At 41.5% G+C, this 20,553-nt stretch overlaps 1 protein-coding gene across 3 annotated transcripts in view; it reads left to right on the top strand.

The window, feature by feature from the left end:
• The window catches only part of tmod1 (tropomodulin 1), a 107,680-nt gene that overhangs the window by 61,513 nt on the left and 25,614 nt on the right, over window positions 1–20,553 (top strand). For 2 of the 3 annotated variants that reach the window (XM_060846633.1, XM_060846634.1), the window contains exons 5-7: window positions 13,882–13,971; window positions 14,536–14,666; window positions 20,371–20,478. In XM_060846633.1, the coding sequence (XP_060702616.1) occupies window positions 13,882–13,971; window positions 14,536–14,666; window positions 20,371–20,478 (329 nt within the window). The remainder of the gene's footprint in view (window positions 1–13,881; window positions 13,972–14,535; window positions 14,667–20,370; window positions 20,479–20,553) is intronic. The other variant, XM_060846635.1, reaches the window with a different exon arrangement.

The following is a 20,553-nucleotide window of genomic DNA, read 5'->3' as shown; positions in this document are numbered from 1 at the left end:
GAGCCCATTTTCATTTTAAGCTAGCATGTTATCATAGTTGTCCACAGTAAGGTTATCCATTTGGACCAATAAAGGATAAATCAAGGGGCTATCTAAATGATGTGAAGTTGATAAAAAAAAATGCAGTGGATGTCCAGAAAGACTTTGAGTACAGTAAGCAGGGCTGAGCACTACATATTAGGAAGGCTATAATATCCTTGGAGGGAGTACAATGTAGATTTGCAAGAATGATATCTGGACTTCAGAGGTTAAGTTATGAAGTGAAATTGTACAAGTTTTCTCTAGAATTTAGAAGGTTAAAGTGTGATCAGATTGAAGCCTTCAAGATATTAAAAGGAAAAGACAGTGTAGAAACGATTAACTATTTCCACTGGTTCAGAATTCTAGAACTACGGAGTAAGGCTGAGAATTAGAGCCAGACTGTTCAGGAGAGATGGTTGGAAGCATTTCTACACACAAAGGGTGGTAGATGTTTGGAACTCTCTTCCACAAATGGTAGTGGATACTGACTCACTTGTTAATTTTAAAACTAAGATTGACGTGGTTTGTGAAATATTTTGTTAAACAAAGTTATTAAGGGGTATAGGCCAAAGGCCAGTATATGGAGCTAGGCCACAGATCAACAATGATCTCACCGACTAGTGGAATAGCTTCGAGGCTCTGAATGGTCTCCCCGTGTTCCTATGTTCCAATGTAAGGCAATGGATGGAAGGATCTTGTTTCTGAGTGAGTAACCATTCTGAAGAGAAATGTTGTGAAGAGAGAAGTGGTCTTTTGATCCATTGACAATATCTAGGGTGACCGGGTTAGGCGAGTTGAGTGAGACAGGTAGAGCTCAGTGAGATTAGACCTCAGTAATACCCTGGGCAAGAAATTGGTGACTGTCGATGGTTGGGTTTGAAACAGACTAGAGATGTTAAAACACTTGCAAAATAACTTGAGCTAAGCAAATTGGCTAAAAATTGGTTAACTGATTAAAAATTCTGATAAGGAATAAACCTTAGCATTCATCCTGTTCATTAATCTTCACTGTTTATTTTTCAGCGTTCATTCTGTTCTTTGGCAACTCCATGTCATCACTCATTTCATTTGCAGTGTTCCTTGGACTGTAAGCTCATCATCACTTATAAATATTCCTCATTGTTCATGTCATGTCATGGCTGGCGAATATGAGACTGTACCAACAGGAATGTGTGTGACTGTGCCTGCTGAAGAATGTGAGACTGTCACCAGTCAGACTGTGTGACTGTACTGGCCGGAGAGTAGACTGTGCTGCTGTTTAAATGAATGCCTTCTGGGCTGGCTTCTAGCTGTGCGAGAGTGCTGCTGCTCCTGATCAACAGACAGACGTTTTGTTCTGGGATCCTTCTGTAATAGTTTTTGATTTGATTCTGCTTTTTGACCTACCCGCTGATGCCACTGCATGCTGGATAAAGTTTGCCTGTGCTGCTTTAATGGTACAGTAAGCATGAATGTGAAATTAGTGCAGAGTGGAGGTTAACTCTCCATATTTTTATTGTGTGCAGCATCTTGGTCTCTCTTCCAGTCTGAGTATTGCTGAATTATAACTATATGACAGACATTTCCATCAATGACACGAGGAATTAGGAGCCCATGCGGTGTCACAAGAATATTTTTCCCAGTTGTGTCCCTATTTCTCCCCACTCCTGACAGCAATGATTGGATGTGGCCCTGTAGTCCTTGAGTACCTCACACAGATGGGCTGTTCCATAAGGAGGCAAAAGTGAGGACTGCAGATGCTGGAAATCAGAGTCTAGATTAGAGTGGTGCTGGAAAAGCACAGCAGGTCAGGCAGCATCCAAGGACCAAACCCGAAACGTCGATTTTCCTGCTCCTCGGATGCTGCCTGACCGGCTGTGCTTTTCCAGCACCACTCTAATCTAGACTGTGTTCCATACAGAGGATAATGCAGTCAAGCCCAACCCTTTTTCCAGCTAATCAAACACACTTCTCAGGTGTTCCCTGATTCAGATGAGGAGCAGAAACCCTGGCTGATCATTTTCCCCCTGTCTATTGTATTGTGGCCAATTACATGCAATATTTACTGTCAGTGTGAGAATGGCTGAATTAATGTAGACCAACTCAGGCCTGTATTCATCTGACCTGTATCAAAGGAGATGGTCCTTTGACTTCCAAAGATTTTGAAGGTGCTTCTATCCTGTTTGACTAACATTACTGTGCTATTGTTTTTGTATCCTCACATCCTGGAGCATGCTGTGAAGTAGCACAAAGATTAAGAGACTGGTTAAGAAACTGATGAGTTGTAACATAAATGATTCTTGTCTGGTGCAACGAACTTTATACCAGCTAGAAGCCGTATTTAGCACTATGCAATAGGAGGGCATTTCAAATTCCCAAAGCATAGACAATGAAAGGAACCAGCCATTGCCACCTGACAGGAGCATCCTACTTGGTTCAGAACATAGAACTCAGGCATAGTCTGAGAATTATAGCCTGACTGTTCAGGAGAGATACTGGGAAACACTTCTACACACAAAGACTGTAGAGGTTTGGAACTCTCTTCCACAAACAACAGTGGATGCAGGAGCAGTTCTTAATTTTAAATCTAAAGTAAATAATTGTTGTTAAGCAAATGTATTAAGTGAGATGAATCAAAGGCTAGTATATGGAGTTAGGCCACAGCTCATTAAATGATGGAACAGGCTTGAAGGGCTGAATGGCCCCTGTTCCTATGTTCCTGAAGCTGTAGGAACAGAATTCCATGGAGTTAGGCTGATTCCGGAGCCATTTAAAGTGACGGGTGAGACCTGGATATGAAACTCTTTTGCCCAATTTCCAAAAGATCCTGTTTTTGCTGATAGCGGCATAAATCATATAAACAGAAGGCTTGAACTCAGGACCATGTGAAATTAGTCTTGAGTTCAAACAGATCTTAAGGATGCAAAGGATGTTAACGGCAGTGTGGGAGTGATGAATTGATGGAAGAGACGTAAACACTCTTGAAGGGATGATCAGGTCTGTGTAAGTGTCATGACCTGAAGAGCTTTCATTCCACAGCCTTAGGGAAACAAAGGAGAAGCAACAGTGCTGCTGTCTGTTGGAGTGAAAATGACAAAGAGACAATGCTTAAAATTAAAGGGATCTCCCAGTATAGATAGGAATTAGAAGAATTTTCTTTCTGTCAAAGGATCATTTATCTGTGGAATTCCCTTCCTCAGACAGTAGTGGAGATAGGGCTATTGAATATTTTTAAGGCTGAGTCAGCTAGGTTTCACACTGACAAGGGGAGTCAAAGGTCAGACTGGAAAGGGCAGTTAAAGCCACCATTACAAAGAGATCTGTCATGATCTTATCAAATGCACCACAGGCTGGAGGGGCTGAATGATCTACTCCTCTTCCTAATTGGTATATGTATATGCATGTGTATTTAAAAGCTCCAAAAGTAGAAAGGCAGTTTTAAGAGGCTACTTAAGGATTAACTGTCTTTGATATTTTTAACTGATTAGATACTTGTTTTTATACCAGAGTGTTCATCTGAGAGTATTTAAGATCTCTGAATGGGTTTCATGAATATACTGTTTATTTTTCCAGTATCAAATGTGAGGGCTATACTATTTTGTTACAGTTTAATTTTTTTCATCGCCATGTGTCTCCTGAGGTTTGCCTGTAGTGGATACTGAGCTGTGGAGGTAGTATGGAGATGGTGGCTGCTCAACAATGTTTTGTAAAATGCAGATGGTCTCAGAGAAATGAGGTGGGCCTTCTAACCAGCTTACCTTGACACTCACCTGCCTCATTGACTGCCTCCAGTCACCAGGTCCAAATCAGTTGCACCCCACACCCCTCTCCCCTCACCCTGAGCATCTATTAGGAGACCGTTATACCAAGACATGACTGCCAAATCAGGAAGTTCCAGAAAGACTGGCCCTTGACTCTTATTTGCAGAAACTATCTAGAGCAGTTTAGATCCAGAACCTTGCTATCTCTGAACCTAAAGCTTGCTCCACTCAGACATTGTTAGACCAATGCCATTGCCGCTGAACTAATTCATGGTCTTTACTCATTCTTCAGTATACCTTGATCAGGGGATTGAGACAAAATTGATCAGTTATTTTCCTAGATAGAAGATATTCGGTAGGTTTGACTTTATTGGTCAGTGCATTGACTGTAGGAGTTGGGAGACTTCACCAGTTTCCTCATTTTCCCTTCCCCCACCTCACCCCAGTTCCAAACTTCCAGCTCAGCCCCATCCCCATGACCTGTCCTACCTGCCTATCTTCTTTTCCACCTATCCACTCCACCCTCCTCTCTGACCTATCACTTTCATCCAACCCCCATCCACCCATTGCACTCTTTGCTACCTTCCCCCACCCTCCTCCCTGACCTATCACCTTCATCCTGGTTGTGGTTCTGTTCGCCGAGCTGGGAATTTGTGTTGCAGATGTTTCGTCCCCTGTCTAGGTGACATCCTCAGTGCTTGGGAGCCTCCTGTGAAGCGCTCCTGTGATGTTTTCTCCGGCATTTATAGTGATTTGTACCTGCCGCTTCCAGTTGTCAGTTCCAGCTGTCTGTTGCAGTGGTCGGTATATTGGGTCCAGGTCGATGTGCTTATTGATTGAATCTGTGGATGAGTGCCATGCCTCTAGGAATTCCCTGGCTGTTCTCTGTTTGGCTTATCCTATAATAGTAGTGTTGTCCCAGTCGAACTCATGTTGCTTGTCATCTGAGTGTGTGGCTACTAAGGATAGCTGGTCATGTTGTTTCGTGGCTAGTTGGTGTTCATGGATACGGACTGTTAGCTGTCTTCCTGTTTGTCCTATGTAGTGTTTTGTGCAGTCCTTGCATGGGATTTTGTACACTACATTGGTTTTGCTCATGCTGGGTATCGGGTCCTTCGTTCTGGTGAGTTGTCTGAGAGTGGCTATTGGTTCGTGTGCTGTCATGAGTCCTAGTGGTCACAGTAGTCTGGCTGTCAGTTCAGAAATGTTTTTGATGTATGGTAGTGTGGCTAGTCCTTTGGGTTGTGGCATGTCCTTGTTCTGTTGTCTTTCCCTTAGGCACCTGTTGATGAAATTGCGGGGGTATCCATTTTTGGTGAATACATTGTATAGGTGTTCTTCTTTCTCTTTTTACAGTTCTGGTGTACTGCAGTGTGTTGTGGCCCTTTTGAACAGTGTCTTGATGCAACTCCCTTTGTGTGTGTTGGGGTGGTTCCTTTCGTAGTTCAGGACTTGGTCTGTGTGTGGCTTTCTTGTATACCTTTGTGGTGAATTCTCCGTTTGGTGTTCTCTGTACCATCATGTCTAGGAATGGGAGTTGGTTATCCTTTTCGTCCTCTCTCGTAAATCGGATTCCTGTGAGTGTGGCGTTGATGATCCGGTGTGTGTTCTCTATTTCTGTGGGAAGGGTTTAGAGGGATATGATCCAAATGCTGTCAAATGGGACTAGATTAATGGAGAATGTCTGGTCAGCTTGGACGAGTGAGACTGAGGGTCTGTTTCTGTGCTGCACATCTCTATGACTCTATGATTATGATTCTAACTCAGCTTTAATGCTCCAATATTGAATTATTCACTGACCTAAACAGAGTGACGTGGAGGGTAAAGAATGTTGACAGAGTGAAAAACACGACAGAGTTCTCACATGCTCAGACTGGAATGTTAGCCCCAATTTAGAAAGTTTGTGACTACCCAGTGGTTAATTAATCTTCCAACACTCAGCATCTAGGGTCAAAAATGAAAGATAGCTGTTTGTGGAAGGTTTTGGCAGAATCATCCCATCAAAAGTGACATGGGTCAGAGTCTGTCAGTGTCCATATCAATGTCTGTAAGTGGAATCATTTTAATATTGAATTGAGTTAATGTCTGGAGAAAAATGCTTAAAGTAGCATACAGCGCTCTTTGAAACTCCATCTCTAAAAGCAGCAAGTGTTTAGAATTCTTGATATACGTCACGGAAATATTTGTGCTGTCCTCAATAAATCACCAATAAATATTTGCAGTTGTAATTCTCACCCTTGGCTCAATTGGTAGCACATTGCTTCTGAATAAAAACGTTGTGTGTTCAGACCACACTCCCCAAACTTGAAAACTCAATCTGGGCTAATGAAAAGATGCAGCGCCAAGGGACTGCTGCATATCTCCTTCAGATCCTGACATTCAGCCGAGACCACACCTGCTGGTTCGGGTGGATGGAAAAGATTCCGTGGCATTGAGAAGAAGCAGAGGGTTCTCCTGGTGTAGAGGCCAACATTTTTCTCACCAATAAATGCAGATAACCTGATTGATCGTCTATCTCATTTGTCAACTGTGGGAATTTGCTCTGTGCATATTGATTGCTGTTTGCAAAATAGCACTGACTGAACATTAAATAAAGATTCCATTGGTTGTAAACATCTTTAACCTTTCTGATGGTAAAGTACTTTCTTGTTTTATATAATTATTGATTGTGAGTCATAAGAATGGACACAAGTACAATTTTAAAATCTAATACTCTCACATCGTAAGGTACGTTAGTGCATTGATTTAAAATAACAGAAAATGTACATACCGATAATCGATTTAATTACACCATAGCTGTTTTGAATGGAATGATGTCAATAAGCTATCTATCATTGTACCATAAATGGGATTATTGCTGACTGCAGCCCTATGTCACTTCAGGTTTAGATAAATTAACCGTACCTGTAATAAGTACAATAGTTACAAGAGCAGGTCAGAGACTAGGAATACTGCAGCAAGTACTCACTTCCTGACTCCTCAAAGCCTGTCACCATCTACAAGGCACAAGTCTGGATGGGTGCAGCTCCAACAACACTCAAGAAGCTTAACACCATCCAGGACAAAGCAGCCCACTTGATTGGCACCATATCCACAAAGATCCATTCCCTCCAACACCAGTGCTCAGCAGAAGCAGTAGGGTATGCCATCTACAAGATGCACTGCAGAATTTCACCAAAGATCCTCAGGCAACACCTTCCAAACCCACGACCACTTCCCTGTAGAAGGACAAGGGCAGCAGATGTATGGGAACACCACCACTTTCAAATTTCCCTCCAAACCACTCACCATCCTGACTTGGAAATATGTTGCCATTCCTTCACTGTAACCGGGTCAAAATCTTGGAATTCCCTCCCTAATGGCATGTGGGTCAACCCACAGCAGGTGGAGTGCGGAAATTCAAGAAGGCAGCTGACAACCACCTTCTCAAGGGCAACTAGGGATGGGCAATAAATGCTGGGCCAGCCAATGATGCGCATGTTCCATGACTGAATACAAAAATGCTAAATATATATCTATCATCTCTCAGAGGTTGAAAAGCAGAAAAGGCGTTGAATTATAGGTTAATTTTGAAGTTGAATTAAGTGTGAGCCTTAAGGGTTTTCTTGTTTCATCTTTATTAAACTCAGCATGAAGACACAAGCAGATTATGAACACACTTGATAGGTGGCTGTCTCTGAGGCATGTCTTTAGAGTATTGTACTGAAAGTGAGACACCAGTCCGTACATCTTTTTGGACTTTATCAAACCTCTTTATTTTAATTTATTGCCTTCCTCTTGCTGGATTATCTCAAATCGAGATTCCTAACTTTTCCTTAATATCAGGATATATCTTCCACCATGAGCGTCTTCCTAGGTTTATCTAGCCTGTTTGAAAATTTCCTTTGCCGTATGTATTTCAACAGAATTTTCTTATGTCCACGTTAGTCATGTCCAAGGAATATCAATTTCTTTCTATAAGGACAAATCAAATGATGAACAGATTTAAATTTTAGCTTTGGACACTGTCAGTAATACGTCTGCAAATTGTGCTTAAAATTACTTGTGTTTTGAAAAGTGATTTTTGCCTTGTGTTGCTGATGAACCCCATTTGCATTTTGCCAAATGCACACTAATTGTCATGTACAGGGCAGGTAGGCAGAATTTTAAGATATAAGAACAGGGCCATCCTGAACCGTGGAATCGTACTTCAAACTGAGAACATTTTGAAACATCAGTATCATCACCAAGTCCCATTAATCCATCATGTCTGCTTGCTGGCCTGTATTGCCTTCCAGTCTGGCAGCAACTAATTTTAAAATTATCAGCTTTGTTTTCAATTCCCTCCCCAGTCAGCTCATTCCCTATTTCTGTCACTTTGCCCAATTTTATAAAGCTTCCTCTGTTCAATTACGATTGTGTGCGTCCTTTAATACGATTGCTTCATTATTGGTTGCTGTGCCTCATTTCTAAGCTCTGAAATTCCATTCCTAAACATTTTTAACCTGAGTCTCTCTTCCCCTTTAAGACACACCATAAGTCGTCTTTGACCAAGCTTTTGGTTTCCTGCCTGAATATCTCCATCAAATTCTGTGAATTACAGACACTTTACTGAACTCAATGTGGAATAGAAATACAAGTGTTGCAGAAAGACAAAGGTTGAGAGTCTGAAGGGAGATTACAGAGAGTTAGGCAGAAATTTAAAAAGGAGGTCCTCGAGTGTAGTAATATCTGGATTACTCCCAATGCTATGAGCTAGTGACGGCAGGAATAGGAGGATAGAGCAGATGAATGCATGGCTGAGGAGCTGATGTATGGGAGAAGGATTCACATTTTTGGATCATTGGAATCTCTTTTGGGGTAGAAGTGACCTGTACAAGAAGGACAGATTGCACCTAAATTGGAAGGGGTGTAATATACTAGCAGGGAGATTTGCTAGAGTTGCTTGGGAGGATTTAAGCTAGTAAGGTGGGGTGGGGTTGGAGGTGTGTGTGTGTGTGTGTGTGTGTGTGTGTGGTGTGGGGGGGGGGGGGGGGGGGGGGGGGGGGGGGGGGTTGGTGGGACCCAGGGAGATAGTGAGGAAAGAGAGATCAATCTGAGACTGGTACAGTTGAGAACAGAAGCCACTCAAACAATCAGGGACAAGGTGGGACTAATAAATTAAACTGCATTTACTTCAATGCAAGGGGCCTAACAGGGAAGGCAGATGAACTCAGGGCATGGTTAGGAACATGGGACTGGGATATCATAGCAATTACGGAAACATGGCTCAGGGATGGGCAGGACTGACAGCTTAATGTTCCAGGCTACAGGAAGGATAGAAAGGGAGGCAAGAGAGGGGTGGGGAGGGGGGGGCGCGCGGTGGCATCTTTGATAAGGGATAGCATTACAGCTGTGCAGAGGGAGGATATTCCCGGAAATGCATCCAGGGAAGTTATTTGGGTGGAACTGAGAAATAAGAAAGGGATAATCATCTTATTGGAATTGTATTATAAACCCCCTAATAGTTAGAGAGAAATTGAGAAACAAACTTGTAAGGAGATCTCAGCTATCTGTAAGAATAATAGGGTGGCTATGGTAGGGGATTTTAACTTTCTAAACATAGACTGGGATAGTTTTAAAGGTTTAGATGGAGAGGAATTTGTAAAGTGTGTACAAGACAATTTTCTGATTCAATACGTGGATGTACCTACTAGAGAAGGTGCAAAACTTGACCTACTGTTGGGAAATAAGGCAGGGCAGGTGACTGAGGTGTCAGTGGGGGAGCACTTTAGGGCCAGCAACCATAATTCTATTAGATTTAAAATAATGATGGAAGAGGATAGACCAGATCGTAAAGTTGAAGTTCTAAATTGGAGAAAAGCCAACTTTGACGGTATTAGGCACGAACTTTCGAAAGCTGATTGGGGGCAGATGTTCGCAGGTAAAGGGACGGCTGGAAAATGAGAAGCCTTCAGAAATGAGATAACAAGAATCCAGAGAAAGTACATTCCTATTTTGAAGAAGTAACAAAAAAGATTGATGAGGGCAGAGCAGTAGATGTGATCTATATGGACTTCAGGAAGGCGTTCGACAAGGTTCCCCGTGGGAGACTGATTCGCAAGGTTAGATCTCATGGAATACAGGGAGAACTAGCCATTTGGATACAGAACTGACTCAAAGGTAGAAGACAGAGAGTGGTGGTGGAGGGTTGTTTTTCAGACTGGAGGCCTGTGACCAGTGGAGTGCCACAAGGATCGGTGCTGGGCCCCCTACTTTTTGTCATTTACATAAATGATTTGGATGTGAGCATAAGGGGTACAGTTAGTAAGTTTGCAGATGACACTAAAATTGGAGGTGTAGTGGACAGCGAAGAGGGTTACCTCAGATTACAACAATTGCTACCGTGCCTCTTATTCCATGACCAGTAATTTTCTATGAGGCGCAGTGGGCAACCACAATTTGAATTAAACCACATCACAATCTGCAACCTTATATCCCAGAGTATCACCCACTCTATTAGATTAGGATCCCTACAGTGTGGGGGCAGGCCCTTCGGGCCAACAAGTCGACACCAACCCACCGAAGAGTAACACACCCAGACCCATTTCCCTCTGACTAATGCACCTAACACTACGGGCAATTTAGCATGGCCAATTCACCTGACCTGCACATCTTTGGACTATGGGAGGAAACCCATGCAGACACTGGGAGAATGTGCAAACTCCACACAGACAGTTGCCCGAGGCTGGAATCGAATCTGGGACCCTGGTTCTGTGAGGCAGCAGTGCTAACCACTGAGCCACCTTGCCACCCATATTATTCCATCAAGTCAAGCGCACTACCATGGTTTAATGAAAAGTGCAGGAGGGCATGCCAGAAGTAGCACCAAGCATACCTAACAATAAAATGTCAACCCAGTGACGTTACAAAACAGGACTAATCATGTGCCAAAGAGCATAAGTAGAAAGAGATAGAGCTAAGCAACCAACAGATCCAATTTCAGAGACTTGGATAGGTCAGGAACAGGAATGGTTACTGCAGATTCCGGAATTTAGATGTCTCAGTTATAACAGAGAAGTTGGTAAAAGTGGGGAGGTGCGGTATTGTTAATCAAGGACACTATTACGGTGGCAGAAAGGATGTTTGAGGTCTCGTCTACTGAGGTAGCACTGGCTGAGGTTAGAAACAGGAAAGAAAAGGTTACCCTGTTGGGAGTTTTCTAAAGGCCTTCAAATAGTTCCAGAGATGTAGAAGAAAGGAAAGCAAATGTGATTCTTGATAGGAGCAAAAGTGACAGGGTAGTTGTTATGGGGGCCTTTAATTTTCCAAATATTAACTGGGAATACTGTAGTCCAAGTACTTTAGATGGGTCAGCTTTTGTTCAATGTTTGTAGGCCGGTTTCCTGACACAGTATGTAGATAGGCCAACAAAGGAACAAGGCCACATTGGATTTGGTACTGGGTAATGAACCTGGCCAGGTGTTAGATTTAAAGATAGGTGAGCACTTTGGTGAGAGTGACCACATTTCGGTTATGTTTAGTTTGGTGATGGAAAGGAATGGGTATATACTGCAGGGCAAGAGTTAGAGTTGGAGGAAAGGCATTTATGAAGTGATTAGGCAAGATTTAGGATGCATAGGATGGGGAAGGAAACTGCAGGTGATGGGTGCCATTGAAATATGGAGCTTATTCCAGGAACAGCTACCATGTGTCCTTGATTAGTATGTACCTGTTAGGCAGGGAGGAAGTTATCGTGTGAGGGAGCCGTGGTTTACTAAAGAAGTTGAATCTCTTGTCAAGGGGAAAGAAGAAGGCTTATGTTAGGATGAGACATGAAGGCTCAGGTAAGACACTTGAGAGTTAAAAGTCAGCCAGGAAAGACTGAAAGAGAGAGGTAAGAAGAGCCATGAGGGGACATGAGAAGTCATTGCCGGATGGAATCAAGGAAAACTCTAAAGCTTTCTATAAGTATATCAAAAATAAAAGAATGATTGGAGTAAGATTTGGGCCAATCAAGGATAGTAATGGGATATTGTGCGTGGAGCCAGAGGAGATAGAGGAAGGCTAAATGAATATTTTTCATCCGTATTCACACAGGAAAAAGACAATGTTGTCGAGGACAATACTGAGATATAGGCTACTAGACGAGAAGGGATTGAGGTTCACAAGGAAGAGGTTTTAGTAATTGTGAAAAATGTGGAAATAGGTACGTCCCTTGGGCTGGATAGGATTTATCCTAGGATTCCCTGGAAAGCCAGGGAGGAGATTGCAGAGTCTTTGGTTTTGATCTTGATGTCGTCATTGTCAACAGGAATAGTGTCAGAAGACTGGAGGATAGCAAATGTTGCTCCATTATTCAAGAAAGGGAGTAGTGACAACCCTGGTAATTATAGACCAGTGAGCCTTACTACGGTTGTGGGTACAGTGTTGGAAAAGGTTATAAGAGATAGGATTTATAATCATTGCGAAAGGAATAAGTTGATTAGAGAGAGTGAACATGATTTTCTGAAGGGTAGGTCATGCCTCACAAACCTTATTGAGTTGATTGAGAAGGTGACTAAGGAGGTGGATGAGGGTAAAGCGGTTGCTATGGTGTATATGGATTTCAGTAAGGTGTTTGATAAGGTACCCCAAAGTAGGCTATTGCAGAAGGTGTGGGATTGAGGGTGATTTAGCAGTTTGGATCAGAAATTGGTTGGCTGAAAGAAGACAGAGGGTGGCAGTTGATGGGAAATGTCAATCCTGGAGTTCAGTTACTCGTGGTGTACCGCAATGATCTGTTTTGGGGCCACTGCTGTTTGTCATTTTTATAAATGACCTGGATGAGGGCACAGAAGGAGGAGTTAGTATATTTGCGGATGGCACTAAGGTTGATGGAGTTGTGGGTAGTGCCGAAGAATGATATAGATTACAGAGGGACATTGATAAGCTGCAGAGCTGGGCTGAGAGGTGGCAAATGGAGTTTAATGTGGAAAAGTGTGATGTAATTCACTTCGGAAAGAGTAGCAGGAATGCAGAGTATTGGGTTAATGGCAAGATTCTTGAGCAGAGAGATCTCAGTGTCCATGTACATAGATTCCTGAAAGTTGCCACCTAGGTTGATAGGTTTGTGAAGAAGGCATACGGTGTGTTAGCTTTTATTAGCAGAGGGATTGATTTTTAGAGCCACGAGGTCATGCTGCAGCTGTACAAAACTCTGGTGTGGCCGCACTTGGAGTATTGCGTACAGTTCTGGTCGCCGCTTTATAGGTAGCATGTGGAAGCTTTGGAAAGGGTTCCAAAGAGATTTACTAGGATGTTGCCTGGTATGGAGGGAAGGTCTAATGAAGAAAGACTGAGGGACTTGAGGCTGGTTTTGTTAGAGAGAAGGTTGAAAGGTTACTTAATTGAAACATATAAGGTAATCCGAGGGTTAGATAGGCTGGACAGTGAGAGCCTTTTTTCCTCGGATGGTGATGACTAACATGAGGGGACAGAGCTTTAGATTGAGGGGTGATAGATATAGGACAAATGTCTGAAGTAGTTTCTTTACTCAGAGATTGGTCGGGGCACAGAATAGCCTGCTTACAACAGTAGTAGAATTGCCAACTTTAAGGGCATTTAAATGGTCATTGGATAGACATATGGACAAAACTGGAATAGTGTGGGTTAGATGGGTTTCATGGGTCGGTGCAACACTGAGGGCTTAAGGGCCTGTATTGCAGTGTAATATTCTATGTTTTATATTCTATTTAAGCTCTGCAGTCTTGCCTCACTCAGTTGTGAATGGTGATGCATAATTAAACAACTCATTGGAGGACAAAGGTCCACAAATATCACCATTCTCAAGGATGGAAGAGCCCAGCACACCAGTGGAAAAGATAAGACTGAAGATTTGTAACTACCATTACTCCAAAGTGCTGAGTGGAAGATCCATTGTGAACTTCCTATCAAGGTCTACAGCATCACAGATGACAGTTTTCAGCAAATTTGATTTACTCCACGTGATATCAAGAAATGGCTAGAGGCACTGGTGTGCCCTGACAACATTCTGGCAATACTACTGAAGATATATGCTTTAGAACTTGCCCTGTCTTGAGCTGTACTATTACAGATATAAAACTGGCATCCATCCAACAATGTGTCATTAACTTTGTGTGTCTTTTGTTTTTCTTTATAGCCATCCTTGGTATGCACACACTGATGAGCAACCAGCAATATTATGAAGCTCTTGCCAGTAGCACCATAGTTAACAAGGAAGGTCTTAACAGTGAGTAAGATGCACACCGTGTTAAAAGCTGGGCCATTTTGATTTAAGCCTCAAATGATTAAAACTGTGTTATTGATAAATGTGATTCTGTATTTGTTTTTCAATACAATTCAAGTTCAAACTCCAATGGTCTCTTTTAGGCATTTAGATCTATTGATTGTATCTAAGCTCATGTGGTTACTATGGTATTTCGGGTTGACGGACCATCTATTTAAGATGCATTGGCTATTTCCCATAATCAGATTGGTAGGTGTTCTAAATCCGCATCCAAACAGATTTCAGAGCTGAGCTGCTTGCATTCAGAATGGAAATTTGACAATTAGTGACCTTCTAACCAATATTCCTGGATTTAGTTACAGAATAGTATTATAAAGGTGAGTTTGTGCCCTTCTTCATTGACATTCCCTGGTTATGACACCAGTCCTGGATTGTAAATGCAGAATTATACCGAATGGAATGTTTTCCTTAGATTATTGAACTTCTGTAGAGCATTAATGGTGAGCAGGTTTATGTTGGAAACAATGATTTTATAGTGCGTCCTTGTTAACATTCTTCCTTGTGTAGGTGTAATCCAACCCACGCAGTACAAACCAGTTCCAGATGAGCTGCCAAACTCTACAGATGTGGAAGAAACCCTAAAGCAAGTTGAGGCAAATGACCCTGAACTTGAGGAGATAAACCTCAATAACATAAAGGTGATTGCAGACAGCTCATTGTTCTTTCTTTGTCTGATTTGCTAGAATTTTCTTCAACATAATTGATAAACGAAGAAAAAGGAGGGAATTCCAAATTCTGAGAAAGATGTCACAGACCTATGTGAGGATTTTGAGTGCTTGAGATAACAAAGTAAAAAGGAAACACAGGGAAATTGTCATGGGAAGGACCACAATTGTGTTAACTATGTATTAAGAATGTTTAATTAGCTAACTCGATTTTAGTTTAATTTAGTTTTGTTCCATCTTCGCACAAGTACACTTTTCAAAAGAGTACCTATTAGCACAGGAAGTGTGAAAAATAATTAACACAGGAAGAGGAGTTGGGCAAATTACTGCAGATGCTGGAATCCGTACTGAAAACAACAAATGCTGGAGATCACAGCGGGTAAGACGGTATCCAGGGAGAGACAGCGAGCTAATGTTTCCAAGTCTAGGTTTAGAATCACTTAACATCAGGTTATAGTCCAATAGGTTTATTTGAAAGTACAAGCTTTCAGAGTCTAGATGACTCTTCATCAGAACTTAGTGTGGAGGGGGCAACATTTATGCTATATTTGATGGGGGGGGGTGATGGGTGTAAAGTGCTGCTAGAGAAGAGATGTCGATAGTTCAGATTAAGCAATTGGAATGGGAGAATGGCAGAGCAATGGTGTGCCTAACTGCCAGATTGGAAAGAACAGACACTGGATGGGGTGGGAGAGAGGACATGGTAACAGAGAATGCAACAAGTAAAGCTAAAAGAAAACCCCTTTCTCTTAGATTTACTTGTAACATTTTCCAATTTCTTCCCTTATAGATTTACTTGTTCTATTCTCTGTCGCCGTGTCCTCTTTCCCTTTCCTCCACCCCAGAGGGATTTCAGGTTTTTGGCAGCTAGACACACTATTGTTCTGCTATTCTCACATTCTGTTCACTTAATCTGAACTATCAACATCTTTTCTCCACAGGCTCCCTACACCCACCACCCCCCACACCGCCGCCCACCAACTATAGCATAAATGCTGTCCCGTCCCAACTTCACTTCAGCTCTAAGGAACAGTTATTGAGATTCGAAACATCAGCTTGCTCTCTCTACATGGATGCTGTCTGACCCGCTGTGATCTCAGTCAAGAGGAGTAGGGCAATTAGTTCATTGAATCTGTCCATTAATTTTACCTCACATTGTTAATATCTTTGGTTAACAAAAATGTGTTACTGTCAGATTTAAAATTAACAAAGTTCCAAACTTCTAGCTTGTTTTGTGTGTGTTGTGTTTCCTCATTTTACTCTTTAAACATCTGACTCTAATTTTTAGCCCGTGTCTCCTCAGTATTAGTTTACCCAATCACTGGTAGTAGCTTCTATCCATATAGTCTACCTATTTCTCCTAATATCTCAACCTATTTAGTCAGAGGCTACGAATCCTACAATGAGTAACTCACTAGCTGTTCCCCCAAAGCCTGCCCACCATCTACAAGGCACAAGTTAGGAATGTGATGGAACATTCCTCACTTGCACCTTCACCAATACTCAAGAAGCTTGACACCATCCAGATAAGGCAGCCACATCCTTAAACATTCATTCTCTCCACCACCAACACTCAGTAGCAGCAGTGTGTACTATCTACAAGATGCATTGCAGAAATTCACCGAAGAACATTAGATCTTACAAACCCATGGCCATCACTGTCCAGAAGGGGACGGCCTGCAAGTTCTCCTCCAAGTGACTAATCATCCTGACTTGGAAAAATATGACCATTCCATCAGTGTCATTGGGTCAAAATCCTGGAATTTCCTCCCTTACAGTATTGAGGGTGTACTTACTCCAAATGGATTGCAGTGGTTTAAGAAGGCAACTCGCCACTGTCCTAGGTGCCCACATCCAATGAAAATATAAAAGGGACCTAAGGGGCAATGTTTCATACAGAGGGTGGTGCGTGAATGGAATGAACTGCCAGAGGAAGTGGTAGAGGCTGGTACAGTTACAACATTTAAAAGACATCTGGATGTGTATATGAATATGAAGGGTTTGGAGGGATATGGGCCAAATGCTGGTAAATGGAACCAGATTAGGTTAGGATATCCAGTCGCATGGACGAGTTGGACCGAAGGTTCTATTTCTGTGCTGTACATCTTTAAGTAATTATATTTTTAAATATCTCGTAATCTTCTAACATTCAGGAATGCAATTCTGATTATTCAACTCTCCTTGTATTGTTAGTTTAGGTATGATTCCATTAAAGGTACATTGCTGTCCCCCTAAAGTCAATATGTCTTTATAAGCTGACAGTACTCCAGCAGTGGCCTAACAGAGCATTACGTGGCTGTAGCACAATTTCCTACCTTCTGAGTTTCTAACCTGCTTGATATAAAAATCAGCATTCCTTTGGTCTTTTGATTATTTATGTAGTTTTTCATGCTACTTTAACTATATATCTAAACTTTAAGCCTTCTGTGTGAGTCCACTAAACTAGGCATTCATTTAACAAACTGAAGTTGAAGATTCCACGAAAGTGGACTGTTATATGAGCTTTAATACTCTTAAGTTGTAAGAACACACTGGGATATATTTTCAGGACACACAATATTTTCACTTATGAGTTTGTAGCTTCAGAACAAGATGCTTTCTGAGTCATTATTTTGGAATATGACCAATGAGCAGGCCCCCTGTCAATCCACTATCCAATTAGAGGCGGCAGGCACATTCAGCCGGAGGGAGCAGTCTTCACAGCAGCCATGTGTCAGTGTGCTGCTAAGGTGAAAATCTCCATGGAGGATGGAGCAGAATCGTTGAAAGAGAAAGCTGAGGACAATCATCCATGAACCACAAACACTGGCCAAGAGAGCAATCTCCAGGAACCGCGCTTCCCATGGCAAGCATCTGCCCACATGTGCCCGCAGGCTTGTCTTTTGCACCATGAAACAGTCAGGCTACATCTTTCTTTAATGCTACTTTGACCTCCTTGGTACTGCTGCCACCCCCGTGTAGCTGAGAATCTGACTGAACTTAGGGCTTGTGCAAAGCTGTCAAAATTGCATTGAGGTTAGAAATTTTCTGCTAATTGCCCAGTTAACAAGCTGAATTGCCTTCTCACTGTACCTGACAGGTTGCTGTCACCATCAGGATTAGCAAAAGGAAGTGATGTGTTCACTTCCTAATGTAGACTTTCATTATTTTGTGAGTTAGTGTGTTAGCACAGTTGTTATATCACAAGCAAATTACAATTGTCACTTATAGTTAATGGTATTATTAAACTTTTTCTTTCATGCATGAAGAAAATATCAGTTCAGTGTACAAATTTCTTAATTAGCATAAGGATATGTCACAGTTTATATGTGAAACAGCAGAATAACAAATCTGAAGTCTTTCTCTTCTGCAACAAATTTGAACAAAAACCATCAATGCTGCAAATGCTCAGCAGGCCAGAAACATCAATCGTGAGACAAAGTTAACCACTTCGTTAGGGCATTGACCCGAAAATCAACTCCGTTCCTCTTCAGTTTCTGATTAACCTCCAGAGGATGTCAACATTTTCTGGGTCTATTAACTAACTATAGATGGTACTTTGTTTTTATTGGTTTTGTATTTATTATTTGACCTCAGTACTGAGAAAAAGCAACATATTTCCCATTTCAGCCACCTAATGTTAGTTTTCTTTTTAATTCATTCATGACATGGATGGTAGACTAGTGTATATTACCCATCACAAATTGTCTTAGTGAAGGTAGTGGTGAGCAGCTATTTTGAACTGCTGCTGCCTTTGGGGTGTGATTATGTGTTAAAGATTAGCTGTATCTGTGAAATTATGACTGAAAGTTACCTTGTCGGTGGTCTTATATCCTTGACTTTTGCAAGAACAAATGGGTTAACAATTTTTCTTTATTCCTTTGTGGGATGTGTTCATTATTGACAATGCCAGCATTTGTTGGCCATACTTAATTGCTCTTGAATTGAGTGTTGAACTGGGACACATTGTAGAAGATCTGGAGTTACATGTAGGCACAGACCAGGTGAGGATAGCAGCTGCCCACCCTTGTGATCTGAATGGATTTTGATGACAATCAATGATAGTTTCATCATAACCATTATTGAAACAAGTGTTATGGACAAGGGAGAGAGGTAGATTGAATTGTTTTTATTCTTCAGTCTTTCTCTCTGTAAACAGAGGTCATTGAATCATAAAGCCATTCAGCACGGAAACAGACCCTTCAATCCAACCCGTCCATGCTGACCATGTTCCCAAACTAAACAAGTCACACTTGCCTGCATTTGCCCCATAGCCCTCCAAACATTTCTTATTCATAAACCTATACAAATGTTTTTTAAATATTAAAATGTACCCGCATTCATCACTTCCTCTGGAAGTTTGTTGCACAGATGAACCACTCTCTGTGTAAAATAATTGCACCTGATGTCCTTTTTAAATCTTTCTCCTCTCACCTTAAAAATTGTAGTCAACTTGCATCATCTGATTTGCAGTGGCCATGTTTTAGTCCAGCAAAGTCCATTTTACAATTAAACACCTCAGTGTAGTTTTTAAAACAACTTATGGTCTCTTTCAGGCACTTAGTTTATTCACTGATTTCAAATTTCACTGGTTGCTATGGTGGGATTTGAATCCAGGTCCCCCAAGTATTAGCCTCAGCCTTTGGATGGCTTGTCCAGTGTGCTCATCACTTCACAACACTTCCCCTCTACGTGTCCTCAGTGCTTTACTAGAATGTCAGCCTTTACCTTTTGTGCTCAAAAACACTGCTTAAAAACTCGTCCATTGTCATTTCTGTGGATGTATTGTTGGTTTAACTCAGTTGGTTAGATACTTGTCTTGTTATACCACCAGTGTATGTACAACTCCCATACCAGCTGAGATTATCCTGAACTCTCCCATTGCCTGAGATTTGGCGACCATTAGGTTAAACCACCACCACCAGTTGAGGCCCTCTAATAAGATAGCAGTCCATTGGGACTCCAGTGACTCTGTTTCCATATATCTCAGGACTGCTTCAGTTTGATGGTACATGGAAAACAGTTTGCAGGCCTACGTGTATTCAGGCTAAGTTGATAGGTCAAAAGTTATGAAGAGGAATAGTTTATCACAATTACATAGTGTGTAACCTGTGACTTTGATTTGGGGCTGACAGGTCCTAACACCTTATTGGAGGGTCTCAAACATAAAGTTGGCAACATCTGATGACACATTTAAGGAAATTAGAGGGGAAATGGAGTTTTAAAAAAATACACAGGGCTGCCACTGTCTTCACCATCTTGTAGCTTTAATAGTGACATTCTGTTTGAAGTTGTGCATAACACACGTCCATACGAAAAAACCTTTGAGGTTCAATTCCAAAGGAAATATGTAAGCAAACATAAACAAAAAGTAAGCATTAAAAACAGAACATTGATTAAGAATTTGTCATTTTTGCAAATGAATGATTTAACAGCTGAATCAGGGGTCAAATGGGACAAATTCAGTTTAGGAAACCTGGTCACATAGATACATTGTGCCGAAGAACCTGTTTCTGTGCTTGGACCCCTCTATGACTTTATGACCTGGAAGTTTAAGTTTCAGATACATGGTCCGTGGCAACGAGAAGGAAAATATTATGAAATAGTGAAATCAGTAAAGTTTAAACTCTGTGGAAAAAAAATCGGCATTGAAACCCAATTTTTTAAAATTAAAATTATTTCATTTCAATATTTCTAGAACATTCCCCTTGCCACTCTAAAAGCATATGCTGAAGCTTTGAAAAATAATACACATGTGAAGAAATTCAGCATTGTAGGAACTCGAAGTAATGATCCTGTTGCTATTGTAAGTATTCCATGTTGGATTGACTTATTATGATTATTAGTTGTGATTATTGAATAAGTACGTTTGTGTATCTAG

The sequence above is a fragment of the Hemiscyllium ocellatum genome, chromosome 2, assembly GCF_020745735.1.
Source record: "Hemiscyllium ocellatum isolate sHemOce1 chromosome 2, sHemOce1.pat.X.cur, whole genome shotgun sequence".
NCBI classification, from domain to species: domain Eukaryota; kingdom Metazoa; phylum Chordata; class Chondrichthyes; order Orectolobiformes; family Hemiscylliidae; genus Hemiscyllium; species Hemiscyllium ocellatum.
Note: the sequence above shows the minus strand (reverse complement) of the source record. Positions and strands in the feature narration are given on the sequence as shown.